The sequence below is a fragment of the Salmo salar genome, chromosome 13 (assembly GCF_965601325.2).
Source record: "Salmo salar chromosome 13, fSalSal1, whole genome shotgun sequence".
In the NCBI taxonomy this organism is placed as follows: domain Eukaryota; kingdom Metazoa; phylum Chordata; class Actinopteri; order Salmoniformes; family Salmonidae; genus Salmo; species Salmo salar.
In genome coordinates this window covers 79142181-79165607 of record NC_138303.1, presented here as the reverse complement: position 1 = coordinate 79165607, position 23427 = coordinate 79142181, and the positions used below count along the sequence as shown (strand labels likewise).

Below are 23427 nucleotides of genomic sequence, written 5' to 3'. Positions count from 1 at the left end.
TAGCAATTAAGAGTTAGACCAGTAACTGAAAGGTCACTGGTTCGAATCCCTGAGCAGACTAGGTGAAAAAAAATCTGTCAATGTGCTCAAACAAGACACTTAATCCTAATTGCTCCAGTAAATTGCACTGGATAAGAACTTCTGCTAAATGACTAAAATGCAAAGATGTATGGAGGCTGAACCCAACCCGCCTTGAGCTGAAAGAGGCATTCCAGTCCATTCTCAGAAGGTAGGTGTGGTACAGTAGGTAGGTGCTTTACCTGTGCCACCCCAGTGACAGTAATAGCTACACCCTCCGCTGTCTCTACATCCTCACACTTGGGCTGCAGGGTCATAATCTCAAGGGTTATCCTGTGGAGAATGTGGAAAAAATAAAAATAGGCATGTTCTGGAGGGAAGTGATAGCAAATGAATATAAGGGGAGTAAAAACACAAAAAGTGAAGGAAATAAAATATTAACATTCACTCAAAGGACTCCTCCTCCAGGGATGTGACAACAGGATGAAATAGAATGCTTTTTTTCCCAGAGCTCAAAATATCATTGGATTCTCAAATGTAGTTGTGATGTGAATTGAATCACCATATTGAAATAAATATCAAGTCATGTTAACTTGTTTATCAACAGTGTAATAGCTAGCAATGGTGGGACCCTTCTTTACATCCCTTTCTCAGAGCATTCATTATGGGGACCCTGTTGCCAAAGCCCATAGGAGTGAGTTAACGAACACAGAGGTTAGCTGTGTAGCAAAGCCCATAGAACAGGTTAATGACAGACCGCTGACTCTCTCTCCCTTCCAGTGCAAAGGGAGAGAACATGACATGGAGAAAGAAGGAAAAACAGAGAGAGACATTAGTTAGCCAGTTAGTCCACCCGTTTGCCTCTGACATTTTGTTTGGTTCTTGACCAGTCAGTCCGTGCCCGACTGTTGTCTTTCTGGTCTTTGTAGTCTTTTCGTGGCTGTCTGAAGAATTACCTGAGCCACCCCTGTCACATCCAGGGGGACACCCTCCAAGGTTTCGATATTCTCACAGCGACAGAGGATGGTCATTATCTCCAGAGACATCCTAGGCAGGTGATAGAGTTGTAGGAATAGGAGAGGCAGGACAGTGAGTGTAGTATATGCGTACAGTAGCTGTTAGGGATGTCAGTAGAGTAGGGTCAGGGGTGAGAGGGGAGGGATTAGAACGAGAATATACTCTAGGAGGAAGTGGCATCGGTATCTCTAGTCTAGGCCTACGCCATAGACCAGACTCTACAGCAAAAAAGGAACCATTGTGTAACCTAACCACCAGAGTCAGAGAGCTTCAGATGGAACCAAAGGCTTCTCCAGTCGATCAATGATCTAATGCTAGTATGCTGGTGTTTACATTACAAGCACGAACACAGCACAGCCAGTCAGTTCTCTCCACAACACAACAGACAGCAACAACTAGGACAAAGGGCAAGAGTCACGGGGAAGGATTGGTCAACCCAGCAGCATTCTTAAAACCACATCTGAGATTAAGGCACAAGAGATTACTCAAAAATGCAAGTCCCTAATGACAATCTCTACTGCTTTGTTGAGGCTCGCTAAAGAAGTCTAGAGCAGGGTTTCTTAAACTATGGGTCGGGACCCAAAGTGGGCCCTGGGCATGTGAGTTATGAGAGGACTGTTAATTTCTCATTTGGATCTCAAGCTGAAAAGGTTTAAGACAGTATTGACAACAAAGCAATTGATTGAGTAGTAATAATAATACAATGTGAATATTCAGCCCAAAATGAGTTTCACTGCTCTCACACACACACACTATGTCTACAACATAGCTAAGAACACTAACATCAAATCAATGTTAGATCCACTGACTGACAGAGCTGAAGTGCATTTAGAAGCTGGCCGAGTCCTCAGAAGCTCCCCATCAACAAGAGTTAAGGTTAGCAGTCTCTCAGCTTCAGTGTCCATGTCTGAGAGAGACCGAGTCAGGGGAGGGGCTGGCTGCAGCATCACTTCCCCAGGCCTCTGACTCCTTCTCTGTCTGTGTTATGGGAGAAAGGGATCAAAGTCTCATTGGGCCAGAGACACTAATAAGATTGCTGCATCACTAACGGGAAGAGGCTGGGAGCTATGGTTACCCCCTTCAGGGCCTGACCCATTCTCCAGCTGGTAACGGCTAAGAACTAATGGCTACCAGCTAATGCAGATGGGGATGGCAAAAAAAAAAAAAAAAAAAAAAATGCACGTGGATGTCCTTTCTCATATTTATTTCATCATCCAAAATTATAGGAAAGGTGTTAAAAATATATTAGTATCATCGATGGGAAATATGTGAGGTCCAACTAGAGGCTGGAAATCTGTGCTGTAAAGCCAACTTCTATGGTCATTGTTGGCATGCCAAACAGAACAAACCGATCAGGGACCAGGCTAGATTAGGAGATCTTCTTTCTTAGGGTGTTTTCAAATATAGTCCTCTTCAAAAGAACCGATCTCAGTATTTTTTAAGTCAACTCTGGGGTAAACCCCCCCCTCAAAAAAAACTAAAGAACTCAGTCCTCTTTGTATTCACACTGCCCTTGCCTTTGAATGAGGCCTCAACTCTTTTGCCAATTCAATTAATCTATTTTGTGGTCCAAGTCCTCTTTGCATCAACATTGCTATGTTTCGAAAGGAACCCACAACTTTTTCCAACATTCACTTAATGCACTCTGGATTTTTACAAAGTGCAGGACAAGCCATTCCATCAGGACGTGTTATCAGACAGCTAGATATACAGTGCCTTCAGAAAGTATTCACACCCCTTAACTTTTTAAAAATCTTGCTGTGTTACAGCCTGAATTTATAATGGACTAAATTGACATTGTTACACAATACCCCATAACGTCAAAGTGGAACTGTGTTTTGATTTTTTTTAATTCTAATTATTAAAAATGAAAAGCTGAAATGTTGAGTCAATAATTATTCAACCCCTTTGTTATGGCATGCCAAAACACAGATTCAACCACAAAGACCAGGGAGGTTTTCCAATGCCTCGCAAAGGGCAACTATAGGTAGAAAAAAACCAAGAAAAAAAAACAAGGGACTAAAGTAATACTGCAAAAACTACAGAAAAGCTATTAACATTTTGTCCTGAATAGAAGTTTCAAAGTGTCCTGTTATGTTTGGGGCAAATCCAATACAACACATTACTGAGTACCGCTCCATATTTTCAAGCATGAAAGTGGCTGCATCATGTTATGGGTATGCTTGTAATCCTTAAAGACAATGTTTTTTTGTTTTTTTATCCTGAAAAAAAAAAGAAAAAAATAACTCACTAAACAGAATAGAGCTAAGCACAGGCAAAACCCTAGAAAGCCTTGCTCAGTCTGCCTGCCACCAGACCCTGGGTAATGAATTCACCTTTCAGCAGAACAATAATTAAAAAAATAAGGCCAAATCTACATTGATTATACAAACATTAAGAACACCTGTTCTTTCCATGACATAGACTGACCAGGTAAACCCAGGTGAAAGCTACGATCCCTTATTGATGTCACTTGTTAAATCCACTTTAAAATCAGTGTTGAGGAAGGGGAGGAGACAGGTTAAATAATTATTTAAGCCTCAAGACAATTGGATTATGCATGTATGCCATTCAGAGGGTGACTGGGCAAAACAAAATATTTAAGTGCTATGTGATATGGCAGGTGCCAGACGCACCGGTTTGTCTCAAGAACTGCAACACTGCTGGGTTTTTCCACTCAACAGTTTCCTGTGTGTGTGTGTGTGTGTGTGTATCAAGAATGGTCCACCTCCCAAAGGACATCCAGCCAACTTGACATAACTGTGGGAAGCATTGGAATCAACCCGGGCCAGCAGCTCTGTGGAAAGCTTCCGACACAATGTTCCCTCTAAGCTGTGCGCGCACTAGCCAAGACTACCGCTCAGCTCAGAAATATCTGCCCACAGAGAGAAGCACGAGATTGAACACTTCTGTAAAAATAAACTACGATAAAAGCCTTGTTTTCCTATTTTACATTTTTTGTCTAGGGCTGTTGGCGGTAGGTGCACCCAATTCAGCTGCTCTGCACACCGAGTAGGTGAACTGTTGCCATTTTGAACCATTTCATGTGTCTAAAGGAAAATGGTGGCTTCCTTGCAGGCCCAGAGAGCAAATTAAGTGCACTATAGGCCTACCCGATGGCTCAGATTACCGTGTCTGCAGTAACGTAGCAGGCATTAAAGAAAGCTACAGGTTGTGAGATTTCAAAACCATGACTAGTGAGTTCATGTTTAAGTTCTTACTCAGCACTGTCAACACTTTGCATAAGCCATAAAATGCTTGTTCTTCCCATTTCCACTCAGCGCTACAACAACTACTGCAGCAGTAATGAATATCTATAGGCTTGCATTGTTATTTTTAGTGGCTTGGGCTTTTTTATATCGAGGAATATTTCACTCTCATTCATAGGAGTAACAACATTAATTTGTACACAAGGCAGAAATAATGTGGTGTGACTCAAGATTCACCATCAGCTGGAAGACTGTGTCCCGTTTTGGTCAGTGTCAGTGGAGGAAAGGGAGAGCGGATGGATGTTGAGAGTCGGACCCTCAGTCTGCTGCTCTCCCTCTGCTGAGACTGACCATCAGATGCAGGTACCATCAGCCCAGTAAAATAAAAAAGCAAATGATTAAAATGTATGCTCACTCAACTTTGCTTCACAAGTAATACAACGGATCTATTACCAGTGTGATCATATAGCCTAGCTCAAATTGTGAAATAGATATTTTTTTTATTGTGAATTTATTTTTTATTTTTTATTGTGATAGATAGATATCTATCTATCTATATTTTAAATGGCCCAAACAATGCATTGGCAGGGTAACTCAAGCAAAGCCAATATGCGGTGCTAATGTATTAGCAATATCTACATTTCACTTTACTGTGGCAATTGTGACACGCAATATTAGCCACTTTCATACCGAAATAAAACAAACTATGTAACAGATTTTATTGTAGGCAGAACGCATCAGAGTAGGATTTTATTGAATTCACACACTATTCAGCCCGTACTCTACAAAGTGGTTTCTTGAACAAAACATTTTCAGTCACCTTGTATGAAGGACTAATGTCAAGCCCTGCATGTTTTCTTTTTCTTCTAAAGTTTCATGGAATGTAGTTCTACATTGAACACCACACATTGGATGCTACTGTAGACTGAATGATAGAACAGCCATTTCCATTGTTTTTGATGTTAGGCTACTCTGGTAGGTCTACAGTTGAAGTCGGAAGTTTACATACACCTTAGCAAAATACATTTAGTTTTTCACAATTCCTGACATTTAATCCTAGTAAAAATTCCCTGTCTTAGGTCAGTTAGGATCACCACTTTATTTTAAGAATGTGAAAATGTCAGAATAATAGTAGAGAAAATGATTTCAACTTGTATTTCTTTCATCACATTCCCAGTGGGTCAGCAGTTTACATACTCAATTAGTATTTGGTAGCATTGCCTTTAAATTGTTTAACTTGGGTCAAACGTTTTGGGTAGCCTCCACAAGCTTCCACAATAAGTTGGGTGAATTTTGGCCCATTCCTCCTGACAGAGCTGGTTTAACTGAGTCAGGTTTGTAGGCATCCTTGCTCGCACATGCTTTTTCAGTTCTGCCCACACAATTTCTATAGGATTGAGGTCAGGGCTTTGTGATGGCCACTCCAATACCTTGACTTTGTTGTCCTTAAGCCATTTTGCCACAACTTTGGAAGTATGCTTGGGGTCATTGTCCATTTGGAAGACCCAGTTGCAACCAAGCTTTAACTTCCTGACTGATGTCTTGAGATGTTGCTTCAATATATCCACATAATTTTCCTGCCTCATAACATCTATTTTGTGACGTGCACCAGTCCCTCCTGCAGCAAAGCACCCGCACAACATGATGCTGCCACCCCTGTGCTTCACCGTTGGGATGATGTTCTTCGGCTTGAAAGCATCCCCCTTTTCCCTCCAAACATAACGATGGGCATTATGGCCAAACAGTTCTATTTTTGTTTCATCAGACCAGAGGACATTTCTCCAAAAAGTACAATCTTTGTCCCCATGTGCAGTTGCAAACCGTAGTCTGGCTTTTTTTAATAGTGGTTTTGGAGCAGTGGCTTCTTCCTTGCTGAGCAGCCTTTCAGGTTATGTCAATATAGGACTCGTTTTACTGTGGATATAGATACTTTTGTATCCGTTTCCTCCAGCATCTTCACAAGGTCCTTTGCTGATGTTCTGGGATTGATTTGCACTTTTTGCACCAAAGTACGTTCATCTCTAGGAGACAGAATGCATCTCCTTCCTGAGCGGTATGACGTCTGTGTGGCCCCATGGTGTTTATACTTGCATACTATTGTTTGAACAGATGAACGTGGTACCTTCAGGCGTTTGGAAATTGCCTGAATGAACCAGACTTGTGGAGGTCTACAATTATTTTTGAGGTCTTGGCTGATATCTTTTGATTTTCCCATGAGGCACTTCCCAAAGAGGCACTGAGTTGAAAGGTAGGCCTTGAAATACAGCCACACCTCCAATTGACTGAAATTACGTCAATTAGCCTATCAGAAGCTTCTAAAGCCATGACATCATTTTCTGGAATTTTCCAAGCTGTTTAAAGGCACAGTCAACTTAGTGTATGTAAACTTCTGACCCACTGGAATTGTGATAAAGTGAATTATAAGTGAAATAATCTGTCTGTAAACAATTGTTGGAAAAATGACTTGTGTCATGCACAAAGTAGATGTCCTAACCGACTTGCCAAAACTAGTTTGTTAACAAGAAGTTTGTGGAGTAGTTGAAAAACTAGTTTTAATGACTCCAACTTAAGTGTATTTAAACTTCCAACTTCAACGGTACATTATGATGAAATAGCCACAGTAGCCTACAATCCAGGTGCGGAAAGCTCTTAGAGACTTACCCAGAAATACTCAAAGCTGTAATCGCTGCCAAATGTACTTCTACAAAGTATTGACTTCAATGTTCTCACTTTGTCATTATGGGTGTTGTGTTTAGATGTGGTGAAAAAAACAACAACATTTAATCAATTTTGAATTCGGGCTGTAACAACAAAATGTGGAATAAATCAAGTGGTATGAATACTTACTCAAGGCACTGTACCTACTTACATTTTGGAAGCTAATAGATTGCATTTAGTTAAAAGATAAAGACAATAATTATAATCAAGTCACTCTGGATAAGAGTGTCTGCTAAATGACAAAAATGTAAAATACTATTAACATGTAAATATGTTAACAAAAATATTTAAATTTAACAGAATAAATGGCAGAAGAATAACTGCAGATGAAATAATGCTGTAATTGAAAATTGTACACCCAATGAGAAGACAACATATTTGATGAGAATCACAACTAACATCAATTCTAGCTCTTAAAGCTTAGGCAGCTTGCCCCTTTAAGAGCGAGAATTGATTTTAGTTGTGATTCTCATCAAATATGTTGTCTTCTCATTGGGTGTACAATTTTCAATGACAGCATTATTTCATCTGCAGTTATTCTTCTGCTATATGTAAATATTATTGTTAACATATTTACATGTTAATAGTATTTTACATTTTAGTCATTTAGCAGACGCTCTTATCCAGAGCGACTTGATTACAATTATTTTGTCTTATCTTTAGTGCTTTACACTATCCAACCCCCACAATCGAATAAAGTTTGAAACTCTTAGCCTATAGAGCACAATGCAAAAAAAATAAAAAATAAATCAAAATCGGAACTTTGTGCATCCTTGACAATCACTAATCAATATCCAAAAACGGCACAAATTTTTTCTGAAGGGGACCAAGTGTGAAAACAACCTTAAAAGAGCGCCACAGGCAACAAACACTTGAGCCATCCATGCCTCTACTTCACTTTATTTAGAGCCTTAATGGCAGGTATCCTAGCAACTACTAGACAAAAGCCCTTGGCTGAATCCCAAATCACCCCCCTCCCCTCGCCCCTCCATTTGCACGTTTACGCGCACCTCCTCCATTTGCACAAGTGTCCCAAATCTGAGGGAGTGAAAATGATTGAAGGTGCAGGGGCTAATTAGACCCTCAGATCGCCATTTAGACCGAGCCAGCCAGGTTGCAGGCATCAGTGTTGCTAACACACTGCAAAATGTTAGAATTTCATACAAAAGAAGAGGCGTGCCTAATTATACGTCACATGCATTTGTTGATGACTTATTTCAAGACTTGACACATGTAACAGACGAAATACCTCCAAATGAAATGTTACTGAGGTTTATATCTTGTAAAACGACGGGGGTGGGGTTTATTAATTTGAATTTCATGCTCGTTTTATTATTTAAAAGTGGAACATGAATTGCATCATTCAAGTCAGGAGTGTGTCCTGAAGTTGATGGGTGTATTGAGCCCATCGCCACTCTCTGGAAGTCACCCTTGAAGTTTCGTTAGCAACACGTGATAACGGAGGGCCCTCTGAGCGAGTTGGTAGAAGAGAGGGGGTGGTTTGGGATTCACAACTTGTCCTTATAGCTTTAAGCTAGTTCGGACATCATCCCCAAGACACGGCAGGGCAGAGAGAGACACACATACCAGGCAAGGCATGTTAGTTAGCATGGCAGAAACAAAGAGACAAAGAGGGAACAAACATACACATAATACATTAAATTCATAACATTAACAATACTGTACATGTAGTTAAGGGAAAATGCATCAAATAAATTGTAATGGGATTTGCTGTGTTCAGAGATATAAAAACTATCACTGCAAATGTTTTAATCATTCCGACTTGATTTCACAACTATCATATGCGCTGTGGAAGCTAAAATGTTGATTTGTTAAATACAGGCCAACTGTAATATTATCCGTCTCTACAGGAGAACAGAATTCTGCGAGATTGAACTGCACCTGACCTTCCCTAACCTCTGTCAGTGTTTGTCTTTCCATTTCAATGCTGTGCTGTAGTGTGTACAGGGGTTGTTAGCCGCAATGTTGTGTTCGAGAGCAGCTGAGTAGTGGGTGCAGTGATGCGCTGTGTTTACACACACAAACCACTTGTCCAGTTTATAATATAACAAAGCTCATTTTCCTTTGTGTTGGTGAAGAGACTATAATATCTAATGTAGCTTGGAAAGATGTTTAAATGTGTGGTGTAGATGTCAGGATAAATGGGCAGTTTTAAATATGGCGTTGAGGTTTAAAAATACTCATTTGTCTACCAACAAACAATAGGCACAAATGGATGTTTGGGCAGTGTAGAGCGATTTCAGTGCCAACAGAAACTGTACTTGAATTCAATATTTATGAATTTGTAATGCACAAAATGTAATCATTGAATTCATAAAGTGAACTTGTGTTTTAGGATTTGAAACTGAATATTGCATTCAGTTTTGCAATTCAATATTTAAATTCAACATTTATCAAGTCTAGTTTTAAGCAGACAATGAATGCAATATTGAAATACATATTCTATTTAAATATCCAATTTTAAAACTGAATGCAATATTTATTCAAGTTCAATTTATTAATTCAATGGTTCACTTTGTTCATTACAAACCCCAAAATATTGAATTCAAATTCAATAGGCATATCTAAATACAAATTCAGAAATATTGAATTCAAATACAGTTTGTTGGCACCTAAATCACTCCATTGCGTTGGTGTATAATTCCAAACTGTAGGCTACCTAAATCCTGTGAATGGGTTACACCCTTTCCTTACCTCTGGATGTCTGTGATGAGCCACCAGGCCCATGACCAGCCTCCCACCACATAGGTCTTCCCATCGGAGCCACAGCAACCACCTGTTGGTCAACACAGACAACATGAGCATGACATTGTAACCACTAATGATAACACCATAGAAATAGTACTGTATTTTACACAGTCATTGTCATTGCACCGCAGTATCATTATCAGAGTATTACACTATTATTCGACCATAGTAAACCAGACCAGTATCATGGTATCAGACCTGAGTTTGAAGAGCTGAGATACCAGGGAGGAGTGGGTGGTAGTGGTTAGAATATAGGTCAATAACAAACTGAATGTAGATTGGGATTGAAATGCTTTGCTACAGTACTATATCAATGAACCATAAAGTCATAGGGTATCTAGTCAACCAAAGCTGTACCACCCCTCCACATGCCTACAAACAAACCCAATTTAGTGTTAACCTATTACAGTGTCATATTGTATGTAGTGTTATTCCCCTCTTAGTTCAGTGTATTTGTGAGTGTTTTAGGCCTCATGTAGAAACTAGTTATTTAACTGATTTACAATCACAACAAGCCTTCTGTAGACCACAAACTAAACCCTCTCACTAAGAACTTCCCCTGGCACTTACACTTCAACACTTGCTCCACATACACCAACAAACCCCAATTGATGGTGGTGGTGACACTTCTACTGCAGGAAAGTTAGCTCACACGCAAATGAGAAATCAAGTTCTGGAAAACACAATTGTGCTAACAAATGGCAGTTAAAAAGGGTTTTTACTGGTAGTAGTTGTCGGCCCCCAGGCTATGATAAAGTCTAGAGTAAATACACTAACAAAGACAGCTATCACATTAAGGGGATTATTTGGCCACTCCCTTCATTCTTCCGACAGGTTAGATGACGTCACGAAAGCGATGCATGGCGCATTGACGGGGCAGAACTGTGTTATGATTCTTGATGGTCAAATAGTTCCTAGCTATGACAAGGAAGCTGCCATGTGGGGAATCGTAGGCAACTCATATCTTGTTATTGATACCATGTCTTAAGGTGTTTTGACTCATCACGTCTATGCTAATATAACAAAAGATTCTTACCTAGCTAAATAACAAGTAACAATGTATTTGAGAGAAAAGTGCACATTGTGCAAATGTATTTATGTTTTCAATAAAATGTAGAGGAAATATAAATTTAAATGTTGTCAATCTTTTGTTTCTAAGTTAACCCCACCAGTTGTGCACACCTCGGGTTTGTTGCTCAACAACCCACCAGTCTATTATAGCTGCCTTGCAGAAGGAGCAAATTCATTTGAGGAGTGTAGAGATGTCACGGTTGTCAAAAGGAGCAGTGGACTAAAGTGCAGCGTGTGTGTCGTTCCACATTTTATTTTCACTGTGAAACTTTACAATACATATAATTAAAGTGAATAACCCCCCCCCCCCCAAAAAAAAAACCGTGACGCAGAGTGAACATACACGTACTCAAAAACAATCTCCCACAAACCCAGGTGGGACAAACACCAATTTAAATATGACCTCCAATTAGAGACAACGATGACCAGCTGCCTCTGATTGGAGATCATCCAAACAGAGCCCAACATAGAAATACAAAACTAGAACAACCCAATATAGAACATAGAAAAACTAAACTAGAAAACCCCCTTCACGCCCTGACCTACTCTACCATAGAAAATAACAACTTACTATGGTCAGGATGTGACATGAGAATGACTGTCAGCTGTAAGGGCAACCAGGGTCGTGTTCAATAGGGCACACTGTAGAGAAATGTTTCATGCCAAGGGAACATTGTCTGTTCATCTACCCAGACAAGCATGTGCAATATCCCTCCCAAATTTGAGGAAATGCAGTTTGCCTAAGGTACTGTAGACCTGAGAGGAAATTAAAGAATCATTCCTTGTATGAACCACATCCAAAATAAATAGCCTAGCATTTTCTTTAATAAACACAAGACTTTCTAAGCTTCCTTGCAGATCATGACAACAAGGTTTCATTTCACATTAATAAAATGTCTGCTGTTGTTTCTCACATGATTTGTGTGATTCAATCATTTTATAGTGTGTGTGTGAAAAAAGGTATTCTGGCCCTGATAAACCACAAGCAATACAGGTTTAAAAAAACTCACAGCAAGCAGTAACATCTAAGAGCGTCAAGCATTTCTGGCTGTTGACCAGAAATGTCCAGCTTTCACGACACCCCCACACACACACGAGGGGGAGCTGCTGGCTTGTCTTGACTGCAAACAATCTCTAACTTACTATTAGGCCTATAGAATGACAGTTTAGCTGCAAGGGCATCACGCGCAAAGGCTATTTACAGTGCCTTCAGAAAGTATTCACACCCCTTGACTTTTTCCACGTTAAAGCCTGCATTTAAAATTGATTAAATTGAGATTGTGTCACTGGCCTACACACAATACCCCATCATCTCAAAGTGGAATTATGTTTATTGAAAGTTTTACAAGTATTCAACCCCTGTTATGGCAAGGCTAAATAAGTTGAGTAAAAATTTGCATGGACTCACTCTGTGCAATAGTGTGTACCATGATTTTTGAATAACTACATTATCCCTGCATCCCACACATACAGATAATTGTATGGGTAAAAAAGATAAAGCAGACACTAAATATCTCTTTGAGCATGGTGAAGTTATTAATTAACCTTTGTAGTGATTGGGTGTATTGATAACCATCCAAAGATTCCGGCAACTGAGATTAGGAAGGACGCCTGTGAGTAAGGAAACCGCTCAGTGATTTCACCATGAGGGCAATGGTGACTTTAAAACAGTTAAGAGTTTAATGGCTGTGATAGGAGAAAACTGAGGATGGAGCAACATTGTAGAGAGAGTGGTTTCATCACGGTAGCACATGGAGAGATTTATAGCCATTAATCTAAAATAATTCATCGATTTTAAACAAAAAAAACACTTTCCATTTGTCAGACAGACAAGAAAGACTAATATGAGATGAAAGGCGAGTTCATAAGTTCAGAAATCCAAGCTAGAGCTCTGAGATGTTCACAGCGATGGGGGCAGACATTTTGATCAAGAAAGACTGATCAAGAAATGTAACACTAAACATACAAATACAGTGCATTTGGAAAGTATTCAGACCCCTTCCCTTTTTTCACATTTGTTACAGCCTCATTCTAAAATAGATTAAATAAAACAATTCTCATCAATCTACACACAAAGCAAAAACATTTTTAGAAATGTTTACAAATTTATTTTAAAAAAATTCACTGAAATACCTTATTTACATAAGTATTCAGACCCTTTGCTATGAGACTCGAAAATGAGCTCAGGGGCATCCTGTGTCCATTGATCATCCTTGCACTGTTTCTACAACTTGATTGTAGAAACACCTGTGGTAAATTCAATTGATTGGACATGATTTGGAAAGGCACACACCTGGTCTATATAAGGTCCCACAGTTGACAGTGCATGTCAGAGCAAAAACCAAGCCATGAGGTCGAAGGAATTGTCAGTAGAGCTCTGAGACAGGATTGTGTCGAGGCACAGATCTGGAGAAGGGTACCAAAAACATCTTCAGCATATAAGGTCCCCAAGAACAGTGGCCTCCATCATTCTTAAATGGAAGAAGTTTGGAACCCTCATGGCTCTTTCTAGAGCTGGCCGCCTGGACAAACTGAGCAATCGGGGGAGAACCTGATGGTCACTGACAGAGCTCCAGAGTTCCTCTGTGGAGATGGGAGAACGTTCCAGAAGGACAACCATCTCTGCAGCACTCCACCAATCAGGCTTTTATGGTAGAGTGGTCAGACGGAAGCCACTCAGTAAAAAGGCACATGACAGTCCGCTTGGAGTATGCCAAAAGGCACCTAAAGGGCTCTCAGACCATGAGAAACAAGATTCTCTGGTCTGATAAAACCAAGATTGAACTATTTGGCCTGAATGCCAGGTGTCATGTCTGGAGGAAACCTGGCAGCATTCCTACGGTGAAGCATGGTGGTGGCAGCATTATGATGTGGGGAGGATTTTCAGCAGCAGGGACTAGGAGACTAGTCAGGGTCGAGGGAAAGATGAACGGAGCAAAGTACAGAGCGATCCTTGAAAACCTGCTCCAGAGCGCACAGGACCTCAGACTGGGGCGAAGGTTCACCTTCCAACAGGACAACGACCCTAAGCACACAGCCAAGAAAAACACAGGAGTGGTTTTTGGAACAAATCTCTTAATGTCCTTGAGTGACCCAGCCAGAGCCCAGACTTGAACCCGAGCCAACATCTCTGGAGAGACCTGAAAATAGCTGTGCAGCGATGCTCCCAATCCAGCCTTAGAGGATCTGCAAAGGATGTGAGAAACTCCCCAAATACAGGTGTGCCAAGCTTGTAGCATCATACCCAATTGCTGACAATTGTGCTTCAACAAAGTACTGAGGAACAGGTCTGAATGTAAATGTGATACCAGAAAAAAAAAATTTTATACATTAGGAAAAATTTCTAAAACCCTGTTTTTGCTTTGTCATTATGGGGTATTGTGTGTAGATTGATGAGGAATAAAAACAACTAAAATAAGGCAGTAACTTACCCAAATGTGGAAAAAGTCAAGGGATCTGAATGTACTATGCATGCATGTATATATAGTGAAATGCCACTCAATTTAAAAATCTAGATGACTTTTTATGCAATATTGCCCAGCCCTACGTGCTGGTCAGAGACTCCCAGTGACATTCAGCACTCATTGCATACTGACATTTTGTAATAAGGGGTGTGGGCCATATTACAAGATGGACGTCTTAATGCAGGTCTCCAAAGTGGAGAGGAGCAATGCTGAAACAGACCCTGGACGGATGGATTATTTCAGTGAGTGGAGTGACTGACTTGTAGTCACAGCTGCTGCTCTGCTTCCCTCAGAATACTTCAGATGCCAGACAGACTCCACATACTAGAGGCCACCATGGGAATGAGTGAGAATTTACCCCTTAAAAAGCATGGCATCACATTTTGGCTCGGTTGATTCATGCGCTAAGGCTAGGCCTTTGTTTCTTTGAAAAAGGACCCATTTTATTAAACATTTTTTTATTCTAAGAGAATATCTTACGTGTTACTAGTGTGTGGTCTATTCATAATGGACAGTTATCAAATTGTATTTGTCACATGCACCAAACACAATAGGTGTAGACCTTAGTGTAATGCTTACTTGCAAGCCCTTAACCAACAATGCAGTAAAGAAAAAAAAGAGAAAATAACAGTAGCGAGGCTATATACAGGGGGTACCAGTACAAAGTCAATGTGCGGGGGCACAGCTTAGTAATATGTACATGGGTAGAGTTAAAGTGACTATGCATAGATAATAAACAGAGTAGCAGCAGCGTAAAAGATGGGGGGGGGGGGGGGGGGGCAATGCAAATAGTCTTGGCAGCCATTTGATTAGTTGTTCAGGAGTCTTATTGGCTTGGGGGTAGAAGCTGTTAAAAAGCCTTTTGGACCAAGACTTGGCGCTCCGGTACCGCTTGCCGTGCAGTATTAGAGAGAACAGTCTATGACTAGGGTGGCTAGAGTCTGACAATTTTTAGGGCCTTCCTCCGACACCACCTGGGATAGAGGTCCTGGATGGCAGGAAGCTTGGCCCCAGTGATGTTTTGGGCCATACGCGCTACCCTCTGTAGAGCCTTATGGTCAGATGCCGAGAAGTTGCCAAACTATGCGGTGATGCAACCAGTCAGGATGCTCTCGATGGTGCAGCTGCTGAACTTTCAGTCTCCTGAGGGGGAATAGGCTTTGCCGTGCCCTCTTCACGACTGTCTTGGTGGTTGGACCATGTTAGTTTGTTGGTGATGTGGACACCAAGGAACTTGAAGCTCTCAACCTGCTTCACTACAGCCCCGTCGATGAGAATGGGGGCGTGCGCTGTCCTCTTTTTCCCTGTAGACCACAATTATCTTTTTTGTCTTGGTCACGTTGAGGGAGAGGTTGTTATCCGGGCACCACACGGCCAGGTCTCTGACCTCACCCTATAGGCGGTCTCATCATTGTCGGTGATAAGGCCTACCACTTGTGTCGTCGGCAAACTTGGTGTTGGAGTCATGCCTGGCCACACAGTCATAAGTGAACAGAGAGTACAGGAGGGGACTGAGCACTCACCCGAGGGGCCCTCATGTTGAGGATCAGCGTGGCGGATGTGTTGCTACCTACCCTCACCACCAGTTGCAGAGGGAGGTGTACAGTCCCAGGGTCTTTAGTGATGAGCTTTGAGGGCACTAGGGTGTTGAACGCTGAGCTGTAGTCAATGAATAGCATTCTCACAAAGGTGTTCCTTTTGTCCAGGTGGGAAAGGGCAGTGTGGAGTGTAATAGAGATTGCATCATCTGTGGATCTGTTGGTGCGGTATGCAAATTGGAATGGGTCTAAGGTTTCTGGGATACTGGTGTTGATGTGAGCCATGACCAGCCTTTCAAAGCACTTCATGGCTACAGACATGAGTGCTACGGGTCGGTAGTCATGTAGGCAGGTTACCTTAGTGTTCTTGGGCACAGGGACTAAGGTGGTCTGCTTGAAACATGTTGGTATTACAGACTCGGACAGTGAGTGGTTGAAAATGTCAGGGAAGACACTTGCCAGTTGGTCAGCGCATGCTCATAGAACACGTCCTGGTAATCTGTTCTGGCCCTGCGGCCTTGTGAATGTTGACCTGTTTAGAGTAGGGATACACAATATATTGGTAAGCATATCAGAAATCGGACGATATAAGCCTAAAATGCCAACGTCGGCCCGATGTCTAGTTTAACATCGATGTGCAAAACAGATGTCAAAGCTGACGTGCATACCTATATAAACGTAGGTAGATGACAATGACGCCACAAAAAAATATAGCACTACACGTGCAACACAGCATTCCTAACCTAGCCCACAATGTCTGCTGTGTGGATCGAGCAGTCAACAAGTCGAGCAGTCATTTGAAAGAGTAAGAACATTTCAGCGAGACAACGCAAAGCCAAAATCCATTAACGCCAAGATAATGAAATTCATTGCCCTTGACAATCAACCGTTCTCTGTCGTGTATGATGTTGGTTTTCACCGACTGGTCGAGCACCTCGAGCCCCGGTACACACTACCAAGTAGGTGCTATTTTTCAGATGTTGCCCTACCGGACTTAAACAGTATTGTTGAAACGTAAATCCATGAGCTACTTGCTATGGGCGTCACTGCTATTAGCTTCAAAACTGACATTTGGACGAGCGATATCAGCCCCATGAGCATGCCGAGTCTGACAGCACAGTGGGTCGTTGAGGATTTTGTACTGAGGAAAGCCTTATTGCATGCACAAGAATGTGCTGGTTCTCCTACCACTGCTGACATTTCAATGGCATTTGAGAACATGATTGAAACATGAACACACTTCTAGCTCCATTCGAACAACTGACTCGAGAATAAGCTCATCAACTGTGTCTGCTGCCGACAACATGATACCCTCTGTCATAGCATTGAAACGCCTGCTCAATAAAACTGCCGACAGACCGTGAGGTTAACTTGGAAAAGACTACTAGAGGCTGTGAACAAGCGATTTGGTGGCATTCTGAGCCTCTTTACTGTGTCGCCACCATGGTCGATGCTAGGTACAAGGACCGTTACTTTGATGCAGACAAGAAACCGGGGTTACGTGAATTGTTAGACACAGCTGGACAAGATGGAAACGGACACGATGACAGTGCGCACCGAGGAAGAGCGGCGACAGACAGAGCTGAAACTTCACTGCTTGACATGTATGAGTTGAGAATGAAACGACTGAACAAATGAACAAGTCAGGACAGCAAGTAAGTGAAAGAAATAGGTTTTGATTAAGTTTTACTGGTAATGGGGACATGCGTAAATGCCAAAAAAATAACTGGTCAGTGCGTGTTTCAACTATTTAACTGTACTAGAATGCTTAAAAGGCTGCTAAAATTGTAAATATCGGTATCGTTTTTTTTGGCAAGGAAAATATCGATATCGGCAAAAATGTCATATTGGTGCATCCCTAGTTTAAATGTCTTACTCACAATCGGCTACGGAGAGCGTGATCACACAGTCGTCTGGAACATCTGATGCCCTCATGCATACTTCAGTGTTGCTTGCCTCGAAGCGAGCATAGAAGTAATTTAGCTCATCTGGTAGGCTCATGTCACTGGGCAGCTCACGGCTGTGCTTCCCTTTGTAGTCTAACAGTTTTCAAGCCCGGCCACATCCGACGAGCGCAGGAGCCGGTGATGTACGATTCGATCTTAGTCATGTATTGATTCTGTGATGGTTCGTTGGAGGGCATTCCTCATAAGCTTCTGGGTTAGAGTCCCGCTCCTTAAAAGCGGCAGCTCAGTGCGAATGTTACCTGTAATCCATGGATTCTGGTTGGAGTATATACGTACAGTCACTGTGGGGACGATGTTGTCGATGCACTTATTGATGAAGCCAATGACTGATGTGGTGTACGCCGCAATGCCATCGGAAGAATCCTGGAACATATTCCAGTCTGTGCTAGCAAAACAGTCCTGTAGCTTTGCATCTGCATCATCTGACCACTTCTATATTGACCGAGCCACTGGTGCTTCCTGCTTTAGTTTTTGCATGTAAACAGGAATCAGGAGGATCGAATTATGGTCAGATTTGCCAAATGGAGGAAGAGCTTTGTACGCATCTCTGTGTGTGGAGTAAAGGTGGTCTAGAGTTTTTTTCCCCCTCTGGTTGCACATTTAACATACTAGTAAAACGGATTTATGTTTCCCTGCATTAAAGTCCCCAGCCACCAAGAGCACCGCCTCTGGATGAGCGTTTTCCTGTTTGCTTATGGCCGTATACAGCTCATTGAGTGCAGTCTTAGTGACAGCATCGGTTTGTGGTGGTAAATAGACAGTTATGAAGAATATAGATAAACTCTTGGTAAATAGTGTGGTCTACAGCTTATCATGAGATAAGATTTGCTCTCCTGAGGTAGAGGAAATCCTCGAGACTTCCTTACTATTAGATTTCGTGCACCAGCTGTTGTTTACAAATATACACAGACCGCCACCCCTTGTCTCACCGGAGGCAGCTGTTCCATCTTGCAGATGCAGCGTAAACCCCGCCAGCTGCATGTCGTCAATTAGCCACGACTCGGTGAAACATTAACCTGTTAGGGCTAGGGGGCAGTATTGACACGGCTGGATAAAAAATGTACCCGATTTAATCTGGTTACTACTCCTGCCCAGTAACTAGAATATGCATATAATTATTGGCTTTGGATAGAAAACACCCTAAAGTTTCTAAAACTGTTTGAATGGTGTCTGTGAGTATAACAGAACTCATATGGCAGGCCAAAACCTGAGAAGATTCCATGCAGGAAGTAGCCTGTCTGACAATTTCTTGCCCTTCTTGATTATCTCTATCCATTACAGAGGATCTCTGCTGTTACGTGACACTTCCTACGGCTCCCATGGGCTCTCAGAAGGCGGCAAAAAGCTGAATCGTGGCTTTGCAGGCTCTGGCTGAAAAAAAGTAGCGCGTTTGGGTAGTGGCTGGTTACAGTACTGTGAGACTCAGGCTCGTGCCCGCGTCGACAGAATGCTTTGTTTTCTTTCGTCTGTTTACCTAAACGCAGATTCCCGGTCGGAATATTATCGCTTTTTTATGAGAAAAATGGCATAAAAATGGATTTTAAACAGCGGTTGACATGCTTCGAAGTACGGTAATGGAATATTAAGAAATATTTTGTCACGAAATGCACCATGCTCGTAACCCTTATTTACACTTCGGATAGTGTCTTGAACGCACGAACAAAACGCCGCTATTTGGATATATTGATGGATTATTTTGGACCAAACCAACATTTGTTATTGAAGTAGCAGTCCTGGGAGTGCATTCTGACGAAGAACACCAAAGGTAATCAAACTTTTGTAATAGTAAATCTGAGTTTGGTCAGGGCTAAACTTGGTGGGTGTCTAAATAGCTAGCCGTGATGGCTGGGCTATGTACTCAGAATATTGCAAAATGTGCTTTCACCGAAAAGCTATTTTAAAATCGGACACCTCGATTGCACAAAGGAGTTCTGTATCTATAATTCTTTAAATAATTGTTATGTTTTTTGTGAACGTTTATCGTGAGTAATTTAGTAAATTCACCGGAGGTTTGCGGGGGGTATGCTAGTTCTGAACGTCACATGCTAATGTAAAAAGCTGGTTTTTGATATAAATATGAACTTGATTAAACAAAACATGCATGTATTGTATAACATAATGTCCTAGGTGTGTCATCTGATGAAGATCAAAGGTTAGTGCTGCATTTAGCTGTCTTCTGGGTTTATGTGACATTATATGCTAGCTTGAAAAATGGGTGTCTGATTATTTCTGGCTGGGTACTCTGCTGACATAATCTAATGTTTTGCTTTTGTTGTAAAGCCTTTTTGAAATCGCACAGTGTGGTTAGATTAACGAGAGTCTTGTCTTTAAAATGCTGTAAAATAGTCATATGTTTGAGAAATTGAAGTAATAGCATTTCTAAGGTATTTGAATAACGCGCCACAGGATTCCACTGGCTGTTACGTAGGTGGGACGATTTCGTCCCGCCGGCCCTAGAGAAGTTAACCTAACTTTGACCCCCTAAACCTAACCCCAGACCTAAACCAAACCATAACCCTAAAGTTACAAAGACAGCTCATGTACTTGCTCAACAGCTTGCTTGCACATCAACTCTTCAGTCAGTTGCAGCATGGTCATCTAGTGACAAAAGGAAAAGTTAGGGTCACTGTAGTGTAGATCATGTGACCATAATTCGTCCTGACATTTGGGTTCTCATAGTCATCTGGTGACTCATCCCTCTGGTTTCAACGCAATGGAAAATCCAAGAGCTGTTCTTTCATTCTGTAGTAAGAATGTAGTCCTGATCACCAACAATGATGAGACAGCCTATAGGGAGGTCGTCAGAGACCTGACAGTGTGGTGCCAGGACAACAACCTCTCCCTCAATGTGAGCAAGACAAAGGAGCTGATCGTGGACTACAGGAAAAGGAGGGCCGAACACACCCCCAATCACATCTACAGGGCTGTAGTGGAACGGGTCGAGAGTGTCCACATCACCAACAAACTATCATGGTCAGAGGAAGGCCCCAAAAATTGTCAAAAACTCCATTCACCCAAGTCATAGACTGTTCTCTCTGTTACCGCACAGCAAGCGGTACCGGAGTGCCAAGTCTAGGTCCAAAAGGCTCCTTAACAAAAGACCCCCAAGCCATAAGACTGCTGAACAATTAATCAAATGGCCACCCAGACTATTTACATTGACACCCCCCCCCCGTTTTTACACTGCTGCTACTTGCTGTTTACCATCTATGCATAGTCACTTTACCCTTACCTACATGTACAACTTACCTTGACTAACCTGTACCCCTGGTCCCTGTACATAGCCTTATTATTTTATACATTTTTCATCTTTATTTAGTAAATATTTTCTTAACTTTATTTCTTGAACTGCATTGTTGGTTAAGGGCTTGTAAGTAAGCATTTCACATTGTATTCGGCCCATGTAGACAGGAAACTGGTTTCTCAAAGAGGTTATGAAAACAAACTACTATGCACTGTAGTAGGCTACACCCCAAACCACAGTCAAACTACTGCAATCTGTACAAGACGAGTACAAATCTGATTATTTCTCTAACCAACGCTACATAAACAATCAAATCTGATTTTGCTGAGTGATTTGTACTCACCATACTATCAGTCTCAATAATAAAACACAATCAAAAGGGTTGATTATGATATCATGCCTAATTTATTGTGTAACTTTCTACAAAAAAAACAAGATAACATAGCCTAGCTACTCATGTATCCTAGTGGACCGAGCGAGCTCTGTCCTTGAAACTGCCTGAAAATGGCATTGTAATCTTTCAAGGCATATACACAACTACATTTAACAACATAACTTAGTTAATTGCAGTTATCCAGTGCTGCTACAGATCAGGGTCTGTAAAGACTGCGTCCGTTTCCAGACCTTAAAAGACCTCACGCTACATCTGTCTCTAACTTAACTCATATGGATGAAATAAAGCAATACTTCCACAAATTCCATTGGTCTGCTCAGGTTTCACGTGTCACGAGTCATGACAACCGCTCTCTCATATTGCCACACTGCAAATAGAAGGCTACAGGCAGTCTAGTATCCAGAAATTACATTTTCAGATGCAAAAAGCATATCTTTCTACAATAAACTACCTCTCGAACATAATTATTAAAAACTATTAATATGTCCTTGCTTTTTAGCCAAAGTTATTTATAATACGTTCAGAGTTGTACTGTATTTAATGGGTAATATTCCATTAGCTACAATCACTGTGTCTTTATCACACCAGGCCAAATGTCATACCATTTAATCTGTATTACGTAAATCTGGCATGACATTTGTGGTCTGAATGTATAGGTAACTGTAAATCGCTCTAGGTAAAATCGCCTGCTAAATGGCTAAAATGTCAAACGTATTAGACCTGACATCACAGACAGCCTGACATAAGGGAATGGGCACCCCCCACTATCATGTTCCCTCCCCTCACGACTCAGAGCCCGTCATTCATAATCACAACGTTCCTACTTCCCCAAACTAGAAATGCGCATCAATTACTTAATTCATAACGACATAAGTGCGATTGCGATGCTGTTTACAATCACATGGTGTGTCGGAGAAGTGTGGCATCTAGAATAAAAAATATATACGTACTCATCTCCTGCCCGGAGGAACACATAACTGCAGCGTTTAAAATAACTGGAAACTCGGGAAAATAATTCAGGTCGGAAAGTCGGAGCACCAGAAAAGAGGCCCGAGTTCCCGAGTTGGAATTCCGAGTTGGGTGACCGTTCAAATCGATTTTTTCCAGTCCGAGCTCGTTTCCCCCCCGAGTTCCCAGTTGTTTTGAACGCACTGAAGTCTGAGATTCCGAGTACCCAGTTGTTTTGAACGCGGCAACTGTGAGTCAGCTATCTGTGATCTAGCTAGCTAGCTAACGTCAGAGGAATATAGTAACTGTCTACATTTTCAGAATTGGTAATGACACAATGACGAGGTTATCCACTGCGATAATCACGCGCCAATGTGCATGTCACTGTGTAAATAACAAGTGAACGTAACATTAACTTACACGTTAAATTAATATTTACAAAGATGAATGTAACGGTACGTACCTGAAACAACAAGGGCCTCATTTGGTCCAACAGTATGACAATTACCCATGTTATTTCAAAACGTGTATCCCGAACCAAGTGCGTGTGTCGCCTAAAAATCTTCGTCTACGGTATTATTGCAGACCACAAACACACGTTTGGCGCGTGCCGGACCTGAAATCTACTTGCGTAACCCCTGCTTTATTATACAGTTTTTATCGACACTAGGCTGATTCGATTATACTGAACCGCGGGGCACCGGTCTATGGCACGTGACGTAACTGGGCATTAATGGTGAGGGAGGAGCGCCCGTCTCAAATGTAACAGTAATCTGCGCCTCTCGGTCATGTCAAAAAGGCAGCATGGTGCATCGCCAAGAAACATACATCTCTGTTCTGTTCCATAAAATATATGTTTGAATTTTCAAACAAGTTTTCATTGGGAAGGCATTTAAAGCGTTTTTATCAAAACCAATCACGTTTGCATGTGAAAACACATAATCCTACTCATTACTTCACATGCTTAATTACGTAACTTTTGTTTTGAGCAGAATTCGCCTCGGGCTTTGAACGGGGCATCTTGCTCACGCCCGGAAGGCATCCCGGTTCCAAAGGGAATGCGATGAACT

At 41.6% G+C, this 23427-nt stretch overlaps 1 protein-coding gene across 5 annotated transcripts in view; it reads right to left on the bottom strand.

Moving 5' to 3' along the window:
* The window catches only part of LOC106567991 (flotillin-2a), a 34175-nt gene extending 11103 nt beyond the window's left edge, over nt 1-23072 (bottom strand). Inside the window, exons 1-3 of one of the 5 annotated variants that reach the window (XM_014137952.3) lie at nt 22821-23072; nt 9678-9759; nt 975-1065 (exon numbers count right to left, since the gene is read on the bottom strand). In XM_014137952.3, coding sequence (XP_013993427.1) covers nt 975-1065; nt 9678-9759; nt 22821-22869 — 222 coding nt within the window. In that variant the 5' untranslated portion in view covers nt 22870-23072. Of the gene's footprint in view, nt 1-260; nt 352-974; nt 1066-9677; nt 9760-22359; nt 22531-22820 lie in introns of those variants that run through there. The other 4 variants (XM_014137951.3, XM_045693555.2, XM_045693556.2 and 1 more) reach the window with 4 other exon arrangements.
* Between the last annotated feature and the right edge of the window lie 355 nt (nt 23073-23427).